A 26,269-nucleotide genomic window follows, 5' to 3' on the forward strand; every position below is an offset into this window, starting at 1 on the left:
GCTGGCAACTCAATAACAATGGCATCACACTTGTCACCATGTCTGTGTGTGCACATTGCAAGTGAATCTTTACCTGGGATACTGTGAGTCCAGTTCCATACGTGAGTCAGCACCTGCTTATGTATGTGAGATTAGATTCTCTGGTTGAGGTGGAAGGAGCTTGAGTGAGTGATGTAGTTGTATCTGTATGTGTGCCCGTGCATGTGGATCTGATATCTGTTGTGTGTTGTCTTGCTGTGTGCAACATTCAGGTGTGCGTTGTTGTGCGGCGGTCGTTTTTGTGATGTGTGCAATTGTGCTTTTATGTGCATTTGTATGTGTAGATGGATGTGTCCTTGTGTTAGTTGTTGTGGTTATGTTGTATGTCTTTGTACCTGTAATATCCATGTTGTGTCATGGCACTGAATGTTTTCTACATGTAAATGTGTTGTGGTGGAATGGCAATGGATAATAGTGTTTATGTAGTGTGTTGTGCGATAGCCACTGCCATTGTACAATAACCAGTGGCTCCCATGACGGTCTTTCTCCGTCAGTAATCCGCCGCCAGTACACTGTCTGCAGGACTGTAACATCTGAATAGGATTGACGGGAACTCGCCAGCCTTATAGCTAGGTAGAGCACTCTGTCTTGGCAGTCTGCAGCTCAGCCGCAATACATCTAATTAGGGCGGGTGAAACACTGTCGACTTGACTGTGTTTTCGAGTCTGCCGCTGTGGCGGATTGGCAGTAATACCGTCAAGATCTAAATCAGGCCCAAATCAGCTCATTTTTATCAACCAATAGGATAGTGATCCTTGTCCCAGAATCTCTTATAATTTAGTAATTTTCCCATCGATAGACACTTTAATGCGTTGGTCATCACACTTCCTAACTATGGGACAGATGTTCTCAGAAACGGATAGCAAAAAGAGGTTGAAAATTGTGCACCCACATTTTATGACTTGTCTCTGATTTTGCGATGCAACCTATGAACCAATGGGTTGCATAACAAAATGTCCAGTTGCACGGATCCCAGAATGACTTGCCTAATGAATACTAATTAGGCCGATTGCTATGTTTGTCCCCCTGTGATTGGCTCCAAACACAGGGATGATGGCCTGGAAAGAAGCAGCAGGGCCTGGGTTTGCATTTCCAAATGGCAAACCTTTTCTGTTAATCTTCTCATGTTCCTTAAAAGAGCCAGTGCTGCTTTTATAAAACAAAAACCATAAAGTTTCCCTTATAGGTAAATGTCTAGGATAGCAGACTGTGGTTCTCTGAACCATTGCATGTCCCCCCCACCTGGTCACAGGTCACCCAATACCATTGGCAAAAAGCAAGGTGTCGGAAGGGGGTTCAGATATCACCTCCTTTGAGGTATGTGTAACAAATCAATGCTTGCCACCACAATTATGTTGGCAGACCATTGATTAAAGGCACTTAGAATCAGAATAGGAAGGAGGACAGCCAATTGACACTGCATCCTAAGAGTAAATCTGTATGGGATGCTAAACCCATATTGTGAGTTGCAAAAGCTTTTTTGACTCACAAAATGGGTTTAATTCATTCCTAATAGTAATTTTGCAGTTGCAAGCCTAGTGATTTTGTGAAGAGCAGGGTTTGCGATTGTAAAATGGCTTTGTATGTTTGGCCTCACGTTTATTTCCAGATCTGTTTATACCCTTCCCAGTTCATCTGTTCTTTGGCATGTGTCATCACTTTCATCCTTTTCATTTTTTACATTGTCTTCTACTACATACCGAACCTTCCCCTTTCTGCCACCCCTACACGTCCTACTGATGTGACCCACTTTTCCGTATTTCCTTAAAACTTGGCCCAGAGCTAGGCAACACTTAAATTAACTTTATTTGGTAGTTGAACCACATTATACCACAATGTTGACCTGATACTCTGTATGCAGGACAGTATAGTCTTGGAAAACTGCAATGTTGAAGTTTAAAGTTGGAAGCTTGTAGGAAGCTTAGTTTTGGTACTCAGAAATACAGCACCTGCGCTCACCTGAGGATGTACTGTGCTATACACCTCTTAACTGACTGACATATTTTTAAGATGCTTCCATGCCCCTAGCAGGTTCCATTACTGCACATTTTTAGAATTGCATCAGGGAACTAATTGTTCACTTTTCAGTTTGGAAGTTAAAAGTGCAAGGACACAGTTTGCTGTGAGTACTTTTAGAGCAGGTTCAAAAGCACACAATGACATGTTTGACAATTTCGATCACTTGTGTTACACTATACCATGATAAAGTAGTAAACTTAGAATTTGGGTCTAAACTTAGACTTCAGGTCTAAACTTAGACTTTGTAGGTCTAAACTTGCACTTTAGGCCTAAATTTAGAGCTCTGCTCAGTTTTCTATCTCTTCAAGAGAAATTCTTGGAAATTTTCACTTGACTTTTTCTACAGAAGTTTTCCATCATGTCTACAACAAGAAAAGGTCTGTTTAGGCCTTGTGGGACCTGTGGAAAATTGAGACTTCACTGTGAGGATCCTCACAAGGAATGTATCTACTGCTTACATCCAGAGCATAAGGTCAAGGACTGTAAGATCTGCAGGACCTTTCCCAACAAGACTGAGGGACAGAGAAGCCAGGCTCCTACTTTGGCTCCAGAAAAGAAAGGCAAGGGAAGCTCTTTCTGAGGAGAAGAGTGACACTTCAGTGACCTCAAAGAAAAGGAAGAGGTCTGTGGAGAGCCTATCCCCTACGAGCAGTAAGTCAGCTAAGAAGCTGCATGCATTTAAGGACAAGCCGGGGATCTACCTTCAACATCCAAGGTAGCATGTGGCAAGGTTCACTCAGAGCCATCCACACCTGCTTCTTCATCAAAGAAGCTTAAAAGGCCTTCAAGCTCACTGCCTCCATCGACGTCCAGAAAATCTACACCGTCGACAACACCGTCGACGAGCGCTCCGTCGACGACAGTCCTTCCTTCGACGACGACTACAGTGACGGCCACGTTTACGGCTCCTCCATCACCGATGATAGTAACTTCGTCTCCGCTATCATCTACGACGATAACGTCGGTGAGTCTGATGTATGGTCCGTCGTCGTCGCACACCTTGAAGATCACAAAGAAGCCGTCGACGGGTAAGAAGCTGAAATCTTTGCCGTCTACGCATTCATCGACGAGAAAATTCAGAAGATCACCGTCGGTTTCACTGACGAAAGTACCGACGACGCACCTGTCGACGACAACCCCGTCGACGGCAACCCCATCGACGGATGGCGTAGCAATATTGACTTTGTCGATGACACCTTCGTCGACACTGGCAGCACCGATAGCGACTACACCGACGACAGCTCCGTCGACGCCTACACCGTCGACGAGAACACCATCGACGAGTGCTCCGTCGACGGCAGCTCCGTCGACGACTCTTTATCCTCACTTTGGAACATCTCCTTACCTACTGCAGAGAATTTTACCTGTAAAGAGCAAGTCTTCTTTATTGCTTCAATCACATACATCGCCCAGTAAGGTTGCACCAATTCCTCTGCAGCATCTATTTGCTGATGAAGATGATGACGGTGATGTTTATTCTGATGACGGCTTTTTTTCCGGTGGCACGTAGTCCATCTGAACTACGCATTAAGTGCCAAGAGGAGGATGAAGAGGAGGATCTTCAGCATTATTCGGACCAGCAGGATCAAGGTCATCTACAACAACAAGAGCAGACAGTCCAGATGCCGGTCTCGTTGATAAACAACCTTCAACAGATGATGCAGGATTATTATTCGAGATTTCCTCCAGCTGGTTCTTCTACACCGGTACAACCTCCACAGACGCCAGTGTCCACTCCGGCTAGACCTTCAGAATTTCCGGACCCTACCACAGCACCTTCATCGGTTCAGGGTATTGCTTCACCTTCATCCGAGGAGGAGCAAGAAGAAGGGGAGATACAGGACTCGGATTCTCTCATTCCAGAATGGGATGAGTATCAAATCCAAACTCCATCTCCGTCTACACCACCACCAGTGGACTCTCCACCGCAGGACATTGGGGGTTTCCATAGTGTCATGGAAAGAGCTGCGAAAAGATTCCAGCTGCCAATTACTTTGAAACAGTCGGACTGCTTTCTTTATGACTTTAAAGAAGACACTAGGAAATCGGTAAGGGCCATACCCATTGTTGATTTCATTTGGGAGGATGGCCTAAAGGTCATGCAGACTCCGTCCTCCATTCCCGCAGTCTTACCGAGACTAGAGAAAAAGTATAAGGCACCAGACAACTCCACAGCATGTTTGATCAGCCATCCTAAACCGGATTCGGTTATTTCGCAGGCAGCTCAGAGGAGGTCCTGGAATCCATCGGCATCTCTGACTGCCCCCCCAGACAAGGAAGGACGTCGTTTGGACTCCATAGGCAAAAAGTTTTCAACTATGGCTGCCACCACTGTGAGAGCAGCTAACTCTCTAGCAATCCTGGGGAGATACGATCGCCAGATGTGGTCTGACATGTCACAATTCATAGATATGTTACCTGAGGGCAGTAGAGTAGAAGCACGTAGAATTCTGCAAGAAGGAGAAAAGATTTCGGCTGAAATCATAGACTCTGCCATTGATGTTTCCTCTAGAGGATTTCGACAGTTGGCCGGGGCAGCCGTACTCAGACGCCAGGGGTGGCTTAAGGCTACCTCTTTTAGGCCTGAAGTTCAATTGAAGATTCTGGACATGCCGTATGATGGCGAGCTTTTGTTTGGCAAGCATGTCGATGATGCATTGCAGTCTATTAAGGCAGACACTGAGACAGCCAGATCACTGGCAACGCTACAGTACAAAAGACAACCCTTTCGGGGAGCGAGAGGGAGAGGAACCTTTTCATATAGAGGAGGCTCTCAACAATATCGTCATTTCTCCTCTTACCAAGGTCAATTTAGTTCAACCTTCGGCCAGCAACAACCGCATTCCTTTCGTCAGCAGTCATCCGCTCGCTTCAGGCAACAAACGAGAGGAAAGTTGGCTTTCAGGGCCAAAGAAACAGCAAGAAAGCAGTGACCCTCATCAAGTGTCTGCACCCAGCCCCTATATCAACGCTCTTATAGGGGGCAGAATTTCCAAATTTCTACACCAGTGGTCCAGAATAACTACAGACAAATGGGTATTGGATATTATCAACCGGAGGCATACACTAGAATTCAACCAACCTCCCCCTCAAGTACCACCAAGAGGTCCCCCGCCAGCCCATCTCAACGAGCTTATGGAACAGATTGCTATTTTAATGAGGAAGGGAGCAATAGAGGTCGTACCAAGGAGCCAGAGGGGAACAGGTTTTTACTCCCATTTTTTCCTTATCCGGAAGAAGACCGGGGACTGGAGGCCTATTCTAGATCTTCGTTCGCTCAACAAATACCTCAAGAAACAATCTTTTCGCATGATCTCTCTTCAAGACGTCCTGCGCCTGCTCAACCAAGGGGATTTTATGACATCGTTAGATCTTCAGGACGCATATTTCCACATTCCCATTCACCCCAATCATCGGAAATTCTTGCGGTTCAGGGTTGCAGGCATTCATTACCAGTTCAGAGTGTTGCCTTTTGGCCTCAGGTCGCCCCCAAGAGTGTTCACCAAGGTTTTGGCGCCAGTGGCGGCCTACCTCAGACAATTAGGGGTACAAGTGTTCCCGTACTTAGACGACTGGCTAATAAAGGCACGTACAACATCGAAGGCTGCCAGAGACACGGAGACATGTCTCTCCCTTTTCGGAGCTTTGGGCTTGACAGTCAATTACCCCAAGTCTCACCTAGAGCCCACCCAGAACATCACGTTTCTAGGAGCCATCTTGGACACTGTGCAAGCGAAAGCCTTTGCTTCGCAGGACAGACGAAAGAAACTTCGAGACTTAGCAACACGTCTCAGCAAAAGAAAGTCCGCTTCAGTGCGGACTTACAAGTCTTTTCTGGGGATGCTATCGTCTTGCATTCCATTGATAAAGAACTGTCGTCTGCACATGAGGACTCTTCAACAACAATTAGACAATCAATGGAAACAGATAGAAGGCTCTTTCGACGATGTAATTCGAATAACCCCTTCAGCAAAGCAGGCTTTCAGGTGGTGGAAGGAAACTCCCCTTGTCTCAGACGGTATGTCATTTCTGAAGGACAGGACCATGCACGTAGTAACAACAGATGCATCCCTAGAGGGATGGGGTGCTCATTTGCAGGATCTTTCCGTGAGGGGAAAATGGTCCACTCAAGAATCAACTCTCCACATAAATGTATTGGAGTTAAGAGCGGTTGCCTTGGCACTCAAATCCTTCCTCACGAACATCAGAGATTCTTCAGTTTTGATCAGAACAGACAATACCATGGTCATGCATTACATCAACAAGCAGGGAGGCACAAGATCTCGGGCATTATCTCTGGAGGCGCAGAAACTGTGGCATTGGGTAATTCAGCATCGAATCTCCATCAGAGCAGAACATCTCCCAGGGATCACCAACACCTGGGCAGATGCCCTAAGCAGGACTGGAACCAGCAGCCACGAGTGGGAACTCAATCAGTCAGTTCTCGACAGTCTCTTTCGTCGTTGGGGCAAACCCAGTCTAGATCTGTTCGCGACCAGAGAAAACAAGATAAACTATCCATTTTCCTAGTTAATTGTCGCTCACTAGGAGCTCATATAATGGATATTCATCTGCTAATTGAACAAATTAAACCCCTGGCCTTGTTTCTAACAGAAACCTGGTTAGATGAAAGCTCTGCTCCTGATGTCGCTATGGCCCTTCCCACAGGCTATAAGATCAGTAGAATGGACAGACCTAGTAGAGGGGGAGGCATTGCAGTCATTTTCAGAGACACGTGCAAGATTAATACCGCTCCCACCCTAATCAAAGACTGCGAGAGTATGTCGTTCGCCATCAATGTGAACCCTCATTACACCCTTTCGGGTGTTTTGATTTATCGTCCTCCTGGTCCCATGGGAGACTTCCTAATGTCACTAGCTGAAAACATTTCTCAAATAATATACACTAAACCAAACTTCTTAGTGCTGGGTGATTTTAATCTACATGCTGAGAATACAGATAATACGTCCACTAAGATGCTGATTGCAGACATGAATGCATGTGACTTAACCCAACTTATTCAAGGCCCCACTCACGTTAAGGGTCATACACTTGATCTGGTTTTTTCTAATGACCCAAGCATAAAATTTCTGTCATCTTGCCCGTTAGCATGGTCGGATCACTTCCTTTTAGAAATGAAAGTACATTTCACTCACTCTAGGATCACCCACATGGGGGTACCCCCACGCAGAAAGAAATGGCACAGATTAAAATCCTCAGATTTCATCTCCGCCTTGGAGAAAAATAGACCAGGAAGTATAAATACAAATAACATAACCGATTTTTTGCACTCTGTTAATAAATGGATAGAGGACAGCCTAGAAGAGATCATACCTATCGCCTCGTCCAAAAGTACCCTTCGTAAGAAGTCGGCTCCATGGTACAATGCTTGCTTATTAGAGAAGAAAAGAGAGTGTAGGAAGCAAGAGAGGAGATGGAGATGTACCCAAGATGAATCCATGAAAAGAGCCTATAAAAATCTGATTCGAGAATATCATTTGGAAATTAAAAAAACTCAGGCGACCTATTACGCAGGAAAAATCGAAGCAGCAGCTAATTCACCTAAGGAGATCTTTAATGCCCTAAAAGATCTGATTCATCCAAGGGAAGAAGCAGAAATTAAGGACTTCCCTCAACAACATGTAGAAGATCTGGCTAGTTTTTTTCTAAATAAAATTCAGAATATTTATCGAACCTTCCCCAATCCCCCTAGTAAAGATCAGAAGAAGATGAGCCAAGAGATTGGGGAGGTAACTCTTTTTACAAACTTTACTCCTATCAGTTTGGATAGAGTTATCAACCTACTGAGCTCAACGAAATCTGTCTCCCCACTAGATCCTGCCCCCCCCAGGATCCTATCCTTGGGAATTTCAGCATTAGGGCCGACAATAAAGAAACTCATTAACACCTCATTGAGTGATGGCATTGTACCCGATCACTGGAAACAAGCCATTATCAAGCCGCTCCTGAAGAAAAATAATTTAGATCCTAAGACTCTGAGTAACTATAGACCAATTTCATTACTGCCTCTAATTGCCACACTTGCAGAGAAACATGTACACTCTCAATTATCCACGCTCTTGGAAGAAAATAAATGTATACACCCTACCCAGATGGGTTTTAGACCCAAACATGGCACAGAAACCGCACTGATTGCCATTACAGAAGAAGCAAGGAAAAGGATGGATCAAGGTTTGGAAACTGCGATTATCCTCCTTGATCTAAGTGCGGCTTTCGATACAGTTGACCTAAAAATCCTCATAGATAGATTGCGAGGCTGTGGAATTGCCGGAACCGCGTTAGACTGGATTTGCTCTTTTTTATATGGGAGGTCATCTCAGGTACTCGATAGAGAGTATATCTCTAGGAGCACCTTCAATAGCTGTGGTGTTCCGCAGGGCTCGGCCTTAAGTCCATTACTTTTCAACATTTATATGCGGCCATTAGCAAGTATAGTTGAGCCTTTCGGGCTGAATCTAGTATCATATGCAGGATGATACGCAACTGATAGTTTCCTTCTCCAAGGCCCGCCCAGATATGGGTTCAGCACTAGGTCCTTGTATGAAAGCAGTTGCATCCTGGATGTCTGAAAGTAAATTAAAGCTCAACAATGACAAAACGGAAGTTATGTTTTTTGGAAATAAAATTCCCCCTGTCAATTCCAGCCTACTGAGCGGGGTGCCTACCCTCCCACCCCCTAAATGTCTTATTAAAAGCTTAGGGGTATGGCTTGACCCTTTCCTCTCAATGGCCCAACATGCGAATAGAATAGCAGGAACTGCTTTTGCTCTGCTAAGGATCCTGAGGAAAGTTTTAACTATTTTACCATTCTCAGCCAGAAGAATGGTGGTCCAGGCACTGATTGGCACTCGGATTGACTATGGCAATGCTTTGTTTATAGGCTCCCCGAAATATGTAATTCATAGACTACAAAGGGTACAAAATGCAGCGGCTCGCCTGCTACTAAATATTCCTAAACTACAGTCGATATGGCCAGGAATTGTTTCCCTACACTGGCTCCCGGTAGCGGAAAGGATTCAGTTCAAGACCCTGTGCCACTTTCATAGATCCATATTTGATAAGGGACCTGAAATGCTGAAAGTATTGGCACAGGTTTACATTCCAGCCAGGTCGCTCAGATCCTCCTCAGCTAATCTGGCCATAATTCCAACAACAAGGAAAGCCAGATGGGGAGGAAGATCGTTAACATACCAAGGCGCCTTGCTTTGGAACAATCTCCCCCTCAAGATGAGAGTAAATCCTCAAGAGATGTCGTTTAGGAAGGAATTGAAGACCTGGCTATTTAAAATCTAAATCCCTTGTATAAACATAAGCAGTATGTCACCGTTATGACAGTATAAGCGCTACGAGGCCGTTAGGCAGTTAGGCGCTATATAAATCATCATAACATAACATAACTTCGCAAGCTGGCGACCGCAGAAGGGATCAAAGGGGAATGCGTTTTTGATCAGATGGTCAAGGATTTATGCATACGCTTTTCCCCCGCTTCCACTCATCCCGAGACTTCTGCAAAAGATGAAGCGGGAACAATGCAGGAGTCTACTAATCGCTCCCAGATGGCCACGCCAGTTCTGGTTCACAGAACGTCTATTACTTTCGGAACAACCTCACATTCGGCTGAAGGCAATACCGGATTTGTTAACAATGAGCCAGGGTCAGGTTCGTCATCCCAACCCGACATCTCTTCGTTTATCAGCCTGGCTCCTGAATTCTATGAATTCGATGGATTAAATATCCCTCCGGATTGCAGGGAGGTGCTTGCCTGTGCCAGAGCTCAGTCTACAAACCGAACATACAAGTTCAAGTGGAAGAGGTTTTGCTTATGGTGCTCAACTTCCAACGTTCATCCTCTAAAGTCATCTCCTGAACAAATGTTGCCATATTTATTGCATTTGGCTAAATCCGGTCTTTCACATTCATCTATTAGGGTGCATCTGGGTGCCATATCCCGTTTCCGACGGACGTCTCAGTCACCTTCACTATGGTCGTCCAGAATAATAAAACAATTTCTTAAAGGTTTATTTAGGATGTTTCCACCAATTCACCGCAATGGCATTTGAACATTGTGCTCTCTCAATTAATGAAACATCCGTTCGAACCCATTCATAGAGTGGATCTCAAGTTCATCTCTTTTAAAACAGCCCTTCTTCTGGCCTTGACGTCGGCAAAGAGAATCCGCGATATCCAAGCCTTCACAATTTCTCCACCTTTTCTCCAATTCAAGCCAGAGGTGGTCATTTTGAGAACTAATCCAAAGTTTATACCTAAAGTTCCATCATCTTTTCACCTAAATGAACCGGTGGTTCTCAGAACATTTTTTCCAAATCCAAAAACTGCAGCGGAACGAGCTCTACACTCTTTAGACATTAAACGCTGTTTAAAATTTTATATTCAAAGGACAAGCGGCTTCCGTAAATCTGAACAATTATTTATCAGCTATGGAAAGATCAATAAGGGTAAAGCCGTTACTAAACAGAGTATAGCGCGCTGGATCTCTTCCGCCATACAGTTGTGCCACCAGTTGGCAGGGAAGCCATTATCATCCAGTGTCAGAGCGCATTCCACTAGAGCGGTATCCACTTCAACAGCTCTGTTCGCTGGAGTCCCTCTGAACCAGATCTGCAGGGTGGCAACACGGACACGTGCTCACACTTTCACCCAGCATTACTGCCTAGAGGCTACTGACAAGGTGGATGCTGCGGTAGGACAAGCGGTATTGCGTAATTTATTTGCATAAGGTGAGCCAATAACCTCTTACCCTCCGTCCTCTGTGTATTGTTTGAAGAATAATTTAAAGTATATAGTTTCATGTGTGTGGGTATAGGTATATGTATTTTTTTTATATATATATATATATATATAGATATAGATAGTTTATATAGCTAAAATGGTTAGCACTTAATTTGCAAATGTTAATTGCCTATATAGATTCAGATAGCATGCATTATACATAGGCATACTATTGGTGTTACAGGAATCAAACTTTTGTTCTTACTGCTGGCTATTCTGATTCAAGCATGTGAATCTATGAAAGATACCCCAATACTGGAGAAGAAAATGAGTTACTTACCTGTAACTGTGGTTCTCCAGTATTGGTATCTTTCATAGATTCACATGCGACCCACCCTCCTCCCCAGAGAGGCTCACCTCCTTTGGTTTTTCCTGTAATCTCTAGTGCGGAGAAATCTGAGAGACTGAGCCTCTGTGCTGAGGGTTCTAAAGGGGTGGTCACGCCTGATTGGCTGAATTTTGGGCTCTTTCTAAAGAGGCTGATAGTTCTACAATTGAATGTGTTTTTTCCTATTGACTTCAATGAAAAAACAAAAAACAAAACTTCTCTATTTATTGCTTTCTATGTACCGTGGGACTCCCACTTCGACGACGGGGAATGATTCAAGCATGTGAATCTATGAAAGATACCAATACTGGAGAACCACAGTTACAGGTAAGTAACTCATTTTCATTCACACTGTGCTGGTGCTAGCAGGGCGCAAGATATGCTCTTGAAGTGGTATATTAAACTCTGTTGACAGGTGCAGGACAAGTATTGCTGCAGTAACCACACAGTGGCCAGTAAAGCAGTCAGGGTTGCCATATGGTAGAAGGCTGAAATATTGTTTTTATTGAGGCAGAATAAGAAAGGCTCATGAAATGGTCATGGGTAAAGATCCATCACTACCAGCATCTTGCCACTGAAATTTGTACTGTTACTTTTGTACTTTTAATCCTTTTATTAATATCTGTTCTACAGGTCAGAGTGCACCACTGGAACTCCCTGGAAAATGTCTGTGTTCGCACCACAGGACCAATTACTTTAAAAGCTGGGAGTGCTTCTCCAATTTACAAGGAACTCATTTCAGATCTCTTAAAAAGGTGCAACAACTGCACCAGACAAAGCTGCGTCATCACGTTTTACCTCGAGGCTGAGGGTCAGCATGTTGGGCCTGTCAATTATCACTTTCTCTCTTCACTGAAGGATTCAGTGGGGTTAGAGAAGCCACACATTCAGGTAAACTTCTTTTGAAATTACTGCAATATTTATTTTAAAGGTTAACATTGCTTAGAAGCTGCTAGTCATGCTGTGTAGTAAGCCAGATGCTTTACCTACAGAGTTCACAATCTTGAGATGGTCTGTGACTCAGATTACACAAAGTCCAATCTGTTCCTTGACTGATACACTTGTTTCTGTAAGGAATGCCAGTTAACCCGCGGTAACATTCTCAAGCAACAAGGCTTCCCTCAGAAAAATGTATATTTTACACATGTGGCAACGGAGTAGAAGAACAATACAGCTAAGAGAATAGAGAACTTAAAAAGTACAACCCAAACCTAGTTAGCTAAAACTTCACGAGTTGTATAAGCGAAATCCCTCAAAATGAAGGAAATATATTCTAGTTATCAAATGTTGTAGCTAAAAAACAAGAATTATTTAAGCAAAAATTATCAGAATGAAGGGAATTATATGTAGAGATCAAAAGGTGTAGCAAAAACAGTTTGTAATGCTTATCGGGAAAATTGCAGTGTTACAAAAGGGTGAAAACAAAATCAAACAAGAAATGCACTCCATTTGCCTAGTAAAACAGTCACAAAAGAGCACCAATATATTCGTTTTTGGAATGGAAAGAAAAGGAAACTGGCTCAGGGGATACCATTTTTAATAAAGCTTGTTTCCTATAAAAAAAAGAGTTCTGCTCAATTATAGCAGCAAATGTTTTGTTAAATAGGACTTTGATGAAAAATGTCCAGTTGACAGTGTTCAGTTGGAAAGGCTTCCTGCAGGGCCTAGCGCTGGAGGCACCTGGTGTGACAATATTTTTAGTCCCCACAACCCACCCTCACCCCAAACAACCTACCCCATGACCGCCTCTGATTCTCACTACCATCAAGCAAAAGTACCCCTTACCTCTCCAAAGCTCCTCTCTCACAAACGTTTCATTTGTTATAAAGCACTGGTAAAGGCTGGCTTTACTGATCCACTCAGTTATCCACATAAAATACAAATCTTTTCTTTGCAGAAGGCATAACCCTCTGCGCTACTTTATGGCGAGTCAAAACAGCCAGGTCACTGCCCACCCCACCTCCTCCAGGTCAGTGCCAGTGCGACTGCACGGTCGCACCGGCCTAAAAACAGCCCTTGACCGTAACAGTGTACAGAAAAAATGGCCAGTTCCAATTGGTCCTCTGGATTTTTCTGCTGCAGCTAGTACATTCTCGGTCCATAGGGCCTTCTTCACTCCCAGTTACAGGAGAGAAGTCTCACAGGTGCAGACGGCCAACTATGTCTTTGCAGCCTGGGCTGAGTGCATCCCTTTTTGCTCTTAGGTCTCAGTGGTAGTGATGGCGAGATTTCACAAGCTTCTTACTGAGGTAGTGTGGGGGTGCTTGAACTCAGATTGCAACAACCAGTCAACCATCATTAAGTGAATGTCCAGCCCACTGCTCATCTTTTCAAGAAAGAAATAACTATAAAACAGTACGCAATTCTACACCCTACTTCTTCATCCTTCAGCGTATTTCAGGAGGTCAAACCTACTGCAATTTAAAAGGGGAAAGCTTTATTGTAAAATGGACATTTTGGAATGGTAAGCATTAAAATGCATGTTGTTCCCAGAAACCTGTACTATGTGATAATTACCTCAGTGTTGGATTTTTATCAGATTCATTAATTCTCTAATCTGATTCAGGCCGCTCATAATCGGACCCTTAGTGTCTCTGGGTTTATTTAACCTGCGCTTCGCCTTCCCCTCTCCCTCACTGCCCAATTCCTGTGGCCATCCTCACTCGCCAGGTAACAGTAGTAGCACAAATATAGCTCAGGAACAGATTGACTCGCCCTCTGATAGTATATACGCTCAGACGTCCTCTGATAGTATATACGCTCAGCCTTGGTTAGTCTCTTACCACTCTCAAGGGGAATCAGCCTTGACAGGATAGCCTGGTCTTACCAGGCGTATGGGCATGCTTGCTTACTCTGAATGAGTTGTGGCACTCTGACTGGTAGCCCCTTGTACCTACCACCTCAGGCGCTGGGGCTACAAATAGCGCTGCACCCATTCCAGGACGTTTGGTGGACAGGAACAGAAAGCCCATGCTAAGGTCTTGTGAGAAAGTAGCCTCTTTCTAGCCTTATTACCCCCACTTTTGGCCTGTTTGTGAGTATATGTCGGGGTGTTTTCACTGTCTCACTGGGATCCTGCTAGCCAGGGCCCAGTGCTCATAGTGAAAACCCTGTGTTTTCAGTATGTTTATGTGTCACTGGGACCCTGCTAGCCAGGATCCCAGTGCTCATAAGTTTGTGACCTATATGTATGTGTTCCCTGTGTGATGCCTAACTGTCTCACTGAGGCTCCGCTAACCAGAACCTCAGTGGTTATGCTCTCTTTTTACAAATTGTCACTAACAGGCTAGTGACCAATTTCACCAATTCACATTGGCATGCTGGAACACCCTTATAATTCCCTAGTATATGGTACTGAGGTACCCATGGTATTGGGGTTCCAGGAGATCCCTATGGGCTGCAACATTTCTTTTGCCACCCATAGGGAGCTTCAGCAGATGTATACAACTCGTCTAGCAAGAGATGCAGATCTCTGGTGAAGTTCCCTCACCTCTGGGAGACGGGCTGTCAGGCAGACACCAGACATGGCTGCCCTTTGAGTACTAGACTGCAGAGCACTCTTCCTTGACCATAAAGGACTTGGAACTGGAAAAGCAGGTGCCCCCCCCCCCTTCTGTACCCAGCTGACAGGAAGGTGATGTGCGTTCATTGCCTAAAACTGTAGAACTCACTTAGGGCGAGTCACCTTTTCAGGCAGTTCTTCAGGGGCAGCCTTTGTGTAGAGTGATACTTCCGAGGGTGGGATAGGGTCCAATCTAGAGCACCCATCGCAGAGGCACAAAGAGGTGTGAGGCTGTTGCACCTGGCTGTCATCAGCCCAGCTGAAGGGATTATCAGGGAAAGAGAAAAGGGCAGGCCTCGCCTAACGGTTTCCTCACCTTGCACAGCACCAAATGGCAGTGTTGAGGAAGACTAATCAGCAGCTTTTTTCCTAATCAAAAGGCCTCATTGAATATCTAAAGAAACCCCGTCTCCACTGTTCTCACTTCAGTGTCTAGGTCTCCTCCCTCCAGCTTCTGCTGTTTGAGTACTACACTTCCACTGTCTGTGAACAAAAAACTCACCTTCATTGTGTGAAAAGCCATGCCAGGCATTTCCAAATTGGATCCCACTGCCTTCTATTACTAAGGTTCACTCACACACACTGCATGCATATACTGTGCAGGCTACACCCAGCAGCATGTATAACACACACTGAAGATGTTGATGCAATGGACAGAGTAAGCTCATAGAAGCAGAGCTTTACATGAGTGGGCCAGTAGGCCTCTACTCAAGTGACTCAGACAAAAAGGTCTAGTCACCCTAGGGATTCTCATAAAAGCAGTATGCTTCCACTACTGCTCTATATTATGTACGCCTCCTATGGCAGGCCCAGTAGTCAACTGTCAGTAAATGGGAGTGCACTTGGTGCGCCCCTCCTGGTCACAGGAAAAATTCAGGACCTCCTCATGTCGGGGACAGACCTAAGCCTCTATGCACAAACTAGTTTAGGGCCACAAATCAAAAGTCACAATATCAGATGCAGAAAAAGAGGCATTGCGGGAAGGGGAACACGCATTTACATCGTGCTGGGGACAACCCCTACCAAAAATTGTGAAACCCTTTCTCTGTATAGTCAGTTGATGTGAGGATTCAGTTTTACTGTTTTTGATCAAATTCTGTAAGCCTACTGCCTCGGGTTGTCACATCTGTTTAAATAAACCAGATGCTGACTTGCTTTATCATAGTTTATAAATCTCACAAAAGCCACGTGGGGAAGGGTATTGATGGGTGCCAAGTGTTCACCATCACGTGACTGTGCAAAGAGCTGCTACATTCACAGTTCATCAGAAGATTTTCTAAGTGATGGTTAAATAACTGTGTATTGTGAGAGTAATCTCATCTGTTTTCACTGCAGGTCAGGCCATACAAGGTATGATCAGAGAATGTTATACAGCCTAAGCATTAAATGAGTTGCAGGCATTTGGAATAAAGCTCCAGCATGCATATCAGAGCAGTGCAAAGTATATGCCCTGCAGGTAAATAATGTCCCACAAACTGGATACTGGCCCCCAACCCCAAATCTAAATGAGTTTCAGAGCCATGTGAAGACACTGCTTTAATGCTTATATCTGAGACCCCCTGTTCCCCTCCTAACCCCGGAGCTCTGATCTAAGTGGGTGAGGTACATGTCGGGAACAGATGGAACACCTCTACTAAAATCACACTTCATCACACCCCCACCACCGGCATCCGTACACAAAGGTGTGCTTAGGGGTTGAGCCACAGTTTTTGGAACTACTCGTGTTGTATAGCTCTCGAACACGATTTTCTTTGCAGTCACCTAATGAGCTGACTTCTGCCATATAATTCTGTAAAGTTGCTTAATTTATAGTACTTTATTCCTCAATTACCCCACCTCAAAGCACTGGGGGAGTGGGGAGTATTGTAACATCTCATTAGTACGGTGAGAAATCTGGGTGGGGAGTTCCAGAAGTCAGAATCAGATGTTACTGGACCCACATTATTCCCGTAGTATGCACCCTCATACTAGGGAGCATGTGCATCTCTTAGCACTTCACTTTGAGGCAGAGCAGTCCAAGGCGTAGAACTGTGCAACACATCATAGAACAAGACATCAGCCAATGCCCAGTCAGTAAAAAGCAAAGGTATTTTAGTCCATCCTATGATTTTTTTCATTCATGTTTTATTCAAAGATAATTTAGCCTGCTTATATTTCCATATACAGTTGGAGGCAAGCTTGTTTGCTTAAATTGGTGGGTAATTGTTGGGGAAATATACTTGAACCAAAGTTGATTTGGGGTGCGATCATCATTTTGGTACATACTAGTCACCCCCCCCACATTATACATTTGGCGGACCAAGTGTTAACTAGGTTCGTAAACTTAGTGTATGATATTTTCTCATTGTGTTTACTGTAGTTTTCTAGAGTGTTTCTGAATCAAATGGCAAGGTATTTCATGTATTCGTATTGTCATTTTAGACCAGTACTCTTTACTATCCAGTAAACCGTTGCCTTTGCATGTAGATTCATTATATTGAGACTTTCTGGTATTGTAGAGTTTGCTTCTTCAGAGAAGATTAAAACATCATCTGCGTAGGCAGGTACATTTTGAATTCCTGGGGGCAATGGCATCCCTTTAATGTTTGGGTTAGATCAGATGGCTACCAATAGCAGTACAATGGCCAGCAAAAATAGGAAGGAAGAACATCCTTGTATGCTGCCCTACAATAGATTAAGTTTCTCAGACAGGCTAGCATTTATTGTAATGCAAACTGTTGGTCTGGTATAGAGGTCAACACCATTCATTCAAATTCAGGTCCTATAATAAATTTACATAGCGCAGGACGCAGGTTGGTCCCCAATAATTTGTCAAAGGCGTTTGCTGCATCCAGCCCCACAGCTGTTGCAGGGGAGGTCAATAGGTTGCATTCCCAAATCTTATATTATCGGATACAAGCCTGTATTTCATAGACCTTGTCTGTATGGGATGAATGAGTATGGTTAGCAACTTCTTCATTCTTGTGGCAAGAATTTTGGCTTCTATTTTACAGTCTACATGGAGTAGAGATATGAGCCTAATGTTCTTTGTTTCTATTGGATCCTTGTCATCTTTATGAATAATCACAGTCATAGCTTTCAAAGCCGTACCCTCAATTGAACCTGAATTTGCAAACGATTAAAAAAGTTCTGCCATGTGATTTAGCAGATGCATCTGTTTGTATAAAAACTCGATGGGAGCCTATCTGGGCCCAGTGCTTTACTATTTTTAAGTGAGTTAATCGCTTTAATGATGTCTCATTTTTCAATTTGTTTGGTAAGTTCTATTTTCAAGTCATTATGTTGTTATGGTAATTTTAAATTGTCCATGAATGTTTGATAATCATCAATCGTTGGTTCTGTATTTGAGTTATACAAATTTTAGTAAAACTGATGGAAGCTTTTAAGAAATGTTTTGTATCAGTTTTAATCTGTCCTGAATTATCTTTAATTACTGTAATATTCCATGTATTGTCTTTGGTTTTGAGATAGTGGCTAGGATTTTACCAGCTATGTTATATTCACAAATTGTTTGGCCTTAAGATTTGTGACCCATAGGTGGACTTCCTTGTGAAAATGTTGTTACACTCCAGGACAAATAATGTGAAAAAGTGTCTGGCAGCAATTTGATTTCGCCTCCTATGGCATTCAGTTTTTTTTAATTTGTTTTTTGCTTTAGGTAGCCATGTTACTGTTCATGACTCCCCTAATAGTGACATGCGTAAAAAATAATTTTTGGTGATTGGTTTGTTGCAGAATTTGCTTTTAAAAATATTTATAAATACTAGAATTAGTTCATTTGCTACCCAACCATTTATGATTTCATCATTCATTTTTGTATTGTTATTTGGGAAGGGCCCTCTGTAATGTTGAACTCCATGGATATGGAGACATAATATGAAACTAGAATCGGTTCTGTTTTGGGGCTGAGTGTGTTCGGTATTAGGGAACCAGTAGTTAGACACAATCTGTTAATGAAAGTGTGTTATGAGGATGAGAATAGGAAGGTGGAAATTATCACTATATAAAAGTCCTCCCTATATTTGGAGTCTTGCTGATTAACCAGCTACCATTATTGTTACGTATATTGTTCAAGACAGAAATACACGCTTTCCTTGAAAGAAGTGTAATTTCCCTAACTTTTCTTGGGTGTTGGGGAACAGGCTGAAGACCTGTATCCATTGGCTATTCATACTACTGTCTACTGTTTTCTAGTTCTAGTTTCTTGAAGCATGATAATGTATCCTTTTGCCATATTGCATTAGTCAGTGAAAGGGTGGTTTAAACTTTTTTGTGTTCAGTGATAGTATCTTCAGTGTATTGTTAGTTATTAGACAGCTGTATTGTATTGAGTGAATACGTTTGTAGTGATATTACAGTAAACTTAGGTATGCAGCGAACCCGAAAAATAGTGAACTGTCTACAGAAAAACAGTGAAATATTTGTTAAACATTAACAACAGTTTAGGTCGGATTGATAATCAACTTATCAACAGAGTTCTATGTGTACCTGTAAACGTAGATGGTTAGCGTAAGTGAGGTATATATACAACATATATTCAACGGAGACTGATCAAGAACATTCGCTGTTGGAAAGAGCTGCCAATGTTTAAATGACGTAACAATGAAGATTAATTGATGTGGAACTAATCGTGTGTCATCGTAGTATATGATAAGTGCATGTTTGATACTTGTTGTGCGTGTAAGTTTTGTTGTGCGCATACCCATGTGTTTTGTGAAAATGTATGATAAAGGAATGTGCAGTGATTTTAAGTTCCCTGTTAGTGCCCGGGAGCCTTTCCTTGAGGAAATAGGGTCATTTGCATAATCTTGGGAGAATCCTATTTTCATGTTACTCCATTCAGCTATTTTGGTTTTCCTCATTTTTCTAGTATCCTCTGTGTGCTCTTTTGAAGTCTTTGTTGCAGAATAGCAGAATATTTCTCTGCATCTTCTGAGAGGCCCAAAATACTTTAATTATCTCTTCTGTTTCTGTCCTCAAGCTATGTTACGTTTCTCTCAACAATACCAGTTTTCTTGGACTCAAGGTCCATTTGTTTCCTCAGCCCAATCCCTTCATCTGTTGCTTTGCTTATTCTCATCTCTTCTCTGCCTCTGTTAGTCTGATTGAGAGAAAAAAAAGTTAGTTTGTAGCCCCACCACCTCCGACTGCAGTAGGTCTGTGTTGGTTTTAGTGCTTTGGGCTAGTCTTATAGTGAAAATCGACATTGTAAAATCAGATCTGTATTAACATTGCAGTCTGTTTTTCCATTAATGTGAGATTCTGGTATTGGAGGGTTCCGATTGTGTTCTATTCTGACCTGTTTTTCAGTCCCAGGCTTATTTAGGTTTGTTTTCCTTAGAGCCAGCTGTGATTGGAGAGCTAGAATTAGTAGAAGGGTCTCAAGGCTGAAGCTGTGTTTACACTGGGTTTGTTGGAGGAGAAAGCCTCTAGGTGTCTCTAATTGGGTTTTGTCATTGGCCAGAGTATCAAAGGGAGCTGTAGGAAATGCCTGGGATGGAGTTTGTTTTACTTTAGTCCATTACAACGTTTGCTGTTTGTTAGAAGTCCCAAACAGCCTCTGCGCTTTGATAAGCTGTAAGACATATAATCATTCATTGTGCCTAAAAATCATTCCTTGCGCTTGTGAGCTATTGCGTATTGTACACATCTCTGCCTTTCACTTCTGCATCTGACTGTTATTTTGGATTCTATCTTTTTATGGTAGGCTTTTTATCTGTTTGCTTTGTTGATCTTTTTCCCTTTCGATTGTCAATGAATTAACGCATGCTCTACAGTAATCAGTATTAGTGCGCACTCTCCTCTGTGCTGAGAGACCTTATCATGGCACTGGCTACAATGCTGCAAATATTGTAAGGCCCTCTCCATATTCTAGTCACTTAGAATACAGAGCTTGGAGTGCGCCATATGGAGTCGCAGAGACATAAGTGCTCTGGATGGTGAGTTATGGGAGTGCACTTAAGGTTCAGTGAGCGAACAGTGATGGTTAGGCATTCTCCTCACAGAGGAAAGCTGAAATCTCGGACGCAGTGGCCTACTTCGATCAGGGCTGATGTGCACCCAGTGGCACAGGGTGACGTTTCACAGTAGTGCGTTTACATGTAAGCTGAGTTAAAGCAGGTCAGCACAAATCAGTGCACTAGTGGGTGTTGTGATAGCCAAGCAGACGGGTTCCATTTTTAACAAACCACTTGTTAAAACGTCAGATGCTGGTTTGAAGATGGTGTGTGGAACGGGAGGGGGTTGTGCTCAGCAAATACATTATCTGTGAGTCTGTTTCTCAAAAGGTTAGCTTTGAAGGTCACCATTTGTGTGGAGATATTTCACAGGTTTAAAGCCAAATGTCTTAGCTTTCACAAATATTCTTTAGTGAAATATTCATAGTAATGGCCATTTCATTGAAAATCCTTATTTCAATTTTTACACTACACCACTTAACAACCACAAAGGACCTAAAACACAATGATTCCACTAACAGCCCCAAGACACACCAATGCTGTGTCCTTGGAGCACTTAAACGAAGGCTTCCTATTTAAAGGTGTGACGAATTCTGTATCGCGGGAGACTTATTATGTGACTTTTCTCCCTTTCCTAGGGGCCGTGTAGGGATCTGCCATTGTTTGGCATTTTAATAGGTTCTGTAGTGCACATGCCTTTCTGATGCTTCCTAAAACATCTGTACATTTTAAACACATTGTGGCTGCACAGCAAGCTCCTTAAAGCTGCGTGGCCCTGCTGACTTTCACACTGTTCATTACTGTACTTTCAGGTGCTGCATGGGGAGGCAGTGCATCTCCTGCTCTCCCATGCGACCTCCTTTCACCATGTGTGTGTGGGGGCCCCAGCTCCACACTGAGCCAATCTATTCAGGCTCGGGATCTCTCTAGGTAAAAGGCAACTTTTTGGGGCCAATTCATGCCACTTCAATGTGGACATTTTTAAAGAGTAATGGGTTGTCGTCCAAGGACCTCCTGGTGGGACCCAAGACCTCACAGTCTTCCTGGAGTGATTGCATAATTCTTCTTGGGATTTTATCATTACAGCAGGAGACTCTGACCCTCAGGCACTCGCTGCAGGCTGTAGATGCTGCACATGAGTGGCAAAGATTTTTATAAATATCACCACCTCACTTGGGCCAAATCACGTCGCAATTTCTCATTTGAGCTCCTGTGTCATGACTCTTATACCTCGGCTCCAAGATTAGCAAGGTTAATTCTGCCTTCTCCCCTTATATGTGGTCCCACTCCCTGTATCATACTTCATGAAAGTAGAGAGCACCTACTTTTAAGAGAAGAATACGAGATGGTGAAGGATTAGAGGGAGAGAGAGTGGCAGTCGTTTCCAGCAGGATGGTTAATAGAAGCAATGTACTGGCCTCTCTGAGATACAGGATGGCGCAGCATTGTCAAGACACAATACAACTCATTGTTGAGACAAGAAACCGAAGATAGGGAGTATGCAATAACAGAAGAAGAGTTCTTATATAAGTAAGTACTGTGGCAAAACTTTGATGTAGCTTACCAAGTTTGAGAAGAGGCTTAATTGCATCTAGTCCCCAGGCAAGTCAAGAAACTTGCCTGAGAGTCAAAGATGAGTAGCGCACCCCCACATTGGAAGGCAAAATAATAGCCACCAAACCAAGAATGGGAAATCTGAATCCAAGTCAAAAGCATATACTGAGTTGCGAAAGGTAAGTCACAGTCGATAACTAGCACAGTTACAAAACGTTATAGCCAAGTCGAATACAAAGGTCATTCCAAACCAAATATAAATATCAGTACAAGAAATAGGGGAAAGTGGGCTCCTGATTGTGGGTCTCCCTGGCACCAGCACACTATGGTCTCAGGTAGACAACTTCCCTATCAGCAGTCCCTAACTACGCAGGTCTTCACCCACTTGCTGGAGGGGTGTGTGTCCAAAAGGAAATTTAAATCCCATAGCTTTTACACCCAGAAATTATATGAGTCCAAGGACACCCTCTTTCTTTCGGGACCTCAACACATCCACCCACTTCTGGCCTTGAGTTATAGGGAGATAGTGCCACTAGCTCTGGAGATAGAATCCACAAAATCCCAGACTCCAAAGGGGGTTCATCAGCCCTCTGATATATATTGTTTTGCTTCCACTACTCCCCTTCTTTTTAGCCTTTCTTTCTGGAAGAGAGGGTTTGTAGAATTTGGGCCTGGTAGCCAATCAAGTGATACTACCTCACCCCTCCACCCATACCTAGCTGCCCAACCCCGTGCCCAACCTTCTTCGAAGAAGCCAAAATGGCAAAAGTGGGCTACATTGTAGCACATTTCTCCTATAAGCTAGACTCTGCCTGCTTAGGTCTGGTTCTTTCCATCCAGGCTTCAAGGACATCCCTATGTGGTGAATGTACCAGAGGCCTGCCTCTCCTCATCGCATAGTGGAACCTCAGGTGGTTGCTTGACAGGGAGGTGCTGCTAATCAGCTTACAGAGATTTCACTCCACCTTTTTTCCTTTGACTGGAAGGAAAAGGCTAGTCTCCCCTGATTGGGCCTATTGTTTCAGGGGAGCTTTTAGCAGCCAGCTGGACAGTAGAGTAATTAACTTACCCAGTAGGGTAACTCGGTGTGTGAATTCCATTAAGGCTGGCTAACGAAAATATGCCCAGTTTCATAATTACATGAACAAATTCATAGTAGAGTAAAACTGATTGGATATGAGTTCATGACTTAAGACACAGTAATGATGATACAAAGATGATACAAACTGTATTCAGCATACGAATACTCCAAAAGGAAGTGTCCCTGCGCTCAAGAGAATGTAAGAGCAGGGGAGATTGCTCCGGGAACAGATCTTAACTCCGTGTCAATGCCTACAATTGAAACAATAGGTCTTCAACTGCTTCCTAAACGTCAGTAGATTTGGCTGCAATTGAATACAAGCAGGGACATTCCGAAGTCTTGAAATGATGACAGTTAAGCGTATCCCTCCTTGCCTTGTTTTCTTGACTCAGGGGGAGACAGTGAAACTTCAGTGATTAGATTTTACATTCCTGGCAGGAGCATAGAAGTATTAAGCTCATTTGACAAAATGGTTTTGTGACACAAGCAAAGTGCTTTAAAGGTGCATCTCTTGCTCTCATACTGGCAAGCTAACCAGATATTTAGAGATGGCCGAATCTCTCCCGAGGCCCAAAATCAGTCGGGCTACCACATTTTGCAGAAGTTGAAGTTAATGGAATAAATGTTTATTGGTGCCCACCAAAAGGTCGTTGTAGGAGCAAATGCCCAAGTTGATAAGTGCTTGGAACACATCTTTCGTTGCTGAGAAAGGGTTTAAAGACAGAATGTTCCTTAGGACATAGAATAGTCTAAATCCCGTAGTACAGATAGAATTTACATACCTTTCGAAGCTCAATTCTTTGTCAAAATAACTCCCAGATTTTGGGCATGACTCCTGGCATCAGCAATGGACCCAACTTGTCCAGCCAGCACTAGGCTTAATCAGTGCCAAAAATCACCACCTCGGTCTTACTTCCCTTTATGATCAAGGAATTTGACTCCACCCAACCAACAGCCGCATACAGACAATCTCTCAATTTTGCAGGGGCCATAGAGGTGATAGCATCAAGTCTCACAAGTTGTGTATCATCTGCATATGGTAATCCCCATGCTTCAATAGGATATGTTAAGGTAGTCACGTATAAGTTGAAAAAGCATAGACTTAACAATGAACCTTGAGGTGCTCACACAGTAATTTGCTTGGGGGGAATGACACAAAGTGCCAGATTGAAAACTCGGCAGACGGGTTACTCTGTCACAAGTGTGATGGATATCCTGTCTGCAAAAATCTAAATCCCATTCTATCCTATGGGATTTAGATTTTGGTGGACGGTAAATCTGTCACTGTTGTGACGGACTAACCCATCTGTTGAGTTCTAAATCAGGCCCAAAGTCTGCAAGTTTCACCCTCTTGGACTGATTTTGCAAAAAGGAGGTAAACCATGCTAGCACTGACCCCCTTATGTCAAGGGTACACAGTCAATTGTTCAGCACAGTGTGGGATGGTATCATCAGGTAAAAAAAAAAGGGTACACACTCCACTTTGAACATTGATCTTTCTGACATCCTCAGCCACTTTTTTTAAGTACTGTTTCCATACTGAAACCTTTATGGAGCCAGATTTAGCCACATGAAAGCAGTGGTTGACGTTCAGAAGGTTGAGAAACTGTCTATTAACAGCAATCTTGATCAACTTGACATTGGTTGGTAAAAGGGAAATCAACCTATAGTTTAGTAGATCATTTGCATCTAGCAGGGATTTCATCACGAGTGGTGTGACCGTAGCCCCCATCATTGATCTGGCACACAGTCTGAGGTAAATGATGAGTTGCACAGTTCTGCCAGAGCATTAATCAGTTGAACATGTATTAGCTTCCTCATAGGGACTATATCCAAAGCAACTCTGAAGATATGGCGAGTCAATCGACTTTCACTTCCCCTTCCAACCCGGGAATAAAATTTTCCCCAAGAGCATCTGTACTCGGCCTGGAATTACCCTCTAGTTTAGTTATTTTTGTTCAATCTTGTCGCAGAGCTCTTCTGAAGTTGTTTTTTTCTTACGCTCATCCGAAGTCTGTGCGAAGGTTTTAAAAACATTAAACACTTCCCTGGTGGAGTTGGAGGAATTAAGGATTTGGGCCTGCAACATAGTAGCTATCTGATTTAGACTTCTAGCTGCAGGTTTCCTACCTTAGAATTATCCCTAGTCGTCAGACTGGATCTGGATTTTTTTTCTAAGCAGTACCCCTCTGCACCGGTAGGTATCATCGTTCAGCTTTGTGTGGCATTATCCGTACCATAACTGACGTGCATGGTGACTGTATAGGCACTGCCCCAGCTCGCCGGCATCAGTTCTCTTCTTTCTGTGCCAGTCATTGCACATCCGGAGAGGGCTACCTGATAGTAATTTTTTGACTGACGTTTTGAGAACTTTTGTCAAAGTCTTTTTTGAGAATCTTCTCCTGGTGTGGTAAGATGTCCACTAGGAAATCTGTCTTAAAGCCCTGTGCCACCTGTCATCAACAGATGTCAGTGACGGACCCACATCTCATTTGCCTCTCGTGCCTGCATTATGACCACTATGCGAAGACCTGCTCTGACTGCTGCACCATGCACCTCAAGTCCTTGAGGGAATGATCCCTCAAGCTTCTTGCCACTCAATGTACGACATTGCGACGTTCTCAATCCCAGTCGCGAGAAAGGTCCTGGGATTGTTCTCGGAGCCCACAAGCCTCGTCATGCTCGTATTCATCCAGGAATTAGTGTAAGTCCAGTAAGAAAACGAAGAACAAGAAATCGAAGAGGCCTTCGACTTTGTCCTGTATGTTGTGGTGTTCAGATGAGACAGGGGACATTGTCATTTCAGGCCTAGCTTCCTGGTTGAGCCCACACCTGGGCTTGTTCTGTGCCTCCCCGAGATTCTGGGAGCTAGGCTGACCCCTGCCCAACTTGGTGAGTTCTGTGAGGCCATGCACCTC

General features: G+C 43.5%; 1 protein-coding gene across 1 annotated transcript in view; it reads left to right on the forward strand.

Moving 5' to 3' along the window:
- MANBA (mannosidase beta) overlaps positions 1-26,269 on the forward strand; it is a 313,152-nt gene that overhangs the window by 276,249 nt on the left and 10,634 nt on the right. The window contains exon 16 of the mRNA XM_069230206.1: positions 11,831-12,088. Within this exon, the coding sequence (XP_069086307.1) occupies positions 11,831-12,088 (258 nt within the window). The remainder of the gene's footprint in view (positions 1-11,830; positions 12,089-26,269) is intronic.

The sequence above is a fragment of the Pleurodeles waltl genome, chromosome 1_1, assembly GCF_031143425.1.
Source record: "Pleurodeles waltl isolate 20211129_DDA chromosome 1_1, aPleWal1.hap1.20221129, whole genome shotgun sequence".
NCBI lineage: Eukaryota > Metazoa > Chordata > Amphibia > Caudata > Salamandridae > Pleurodeles > Pleurodeles waltl.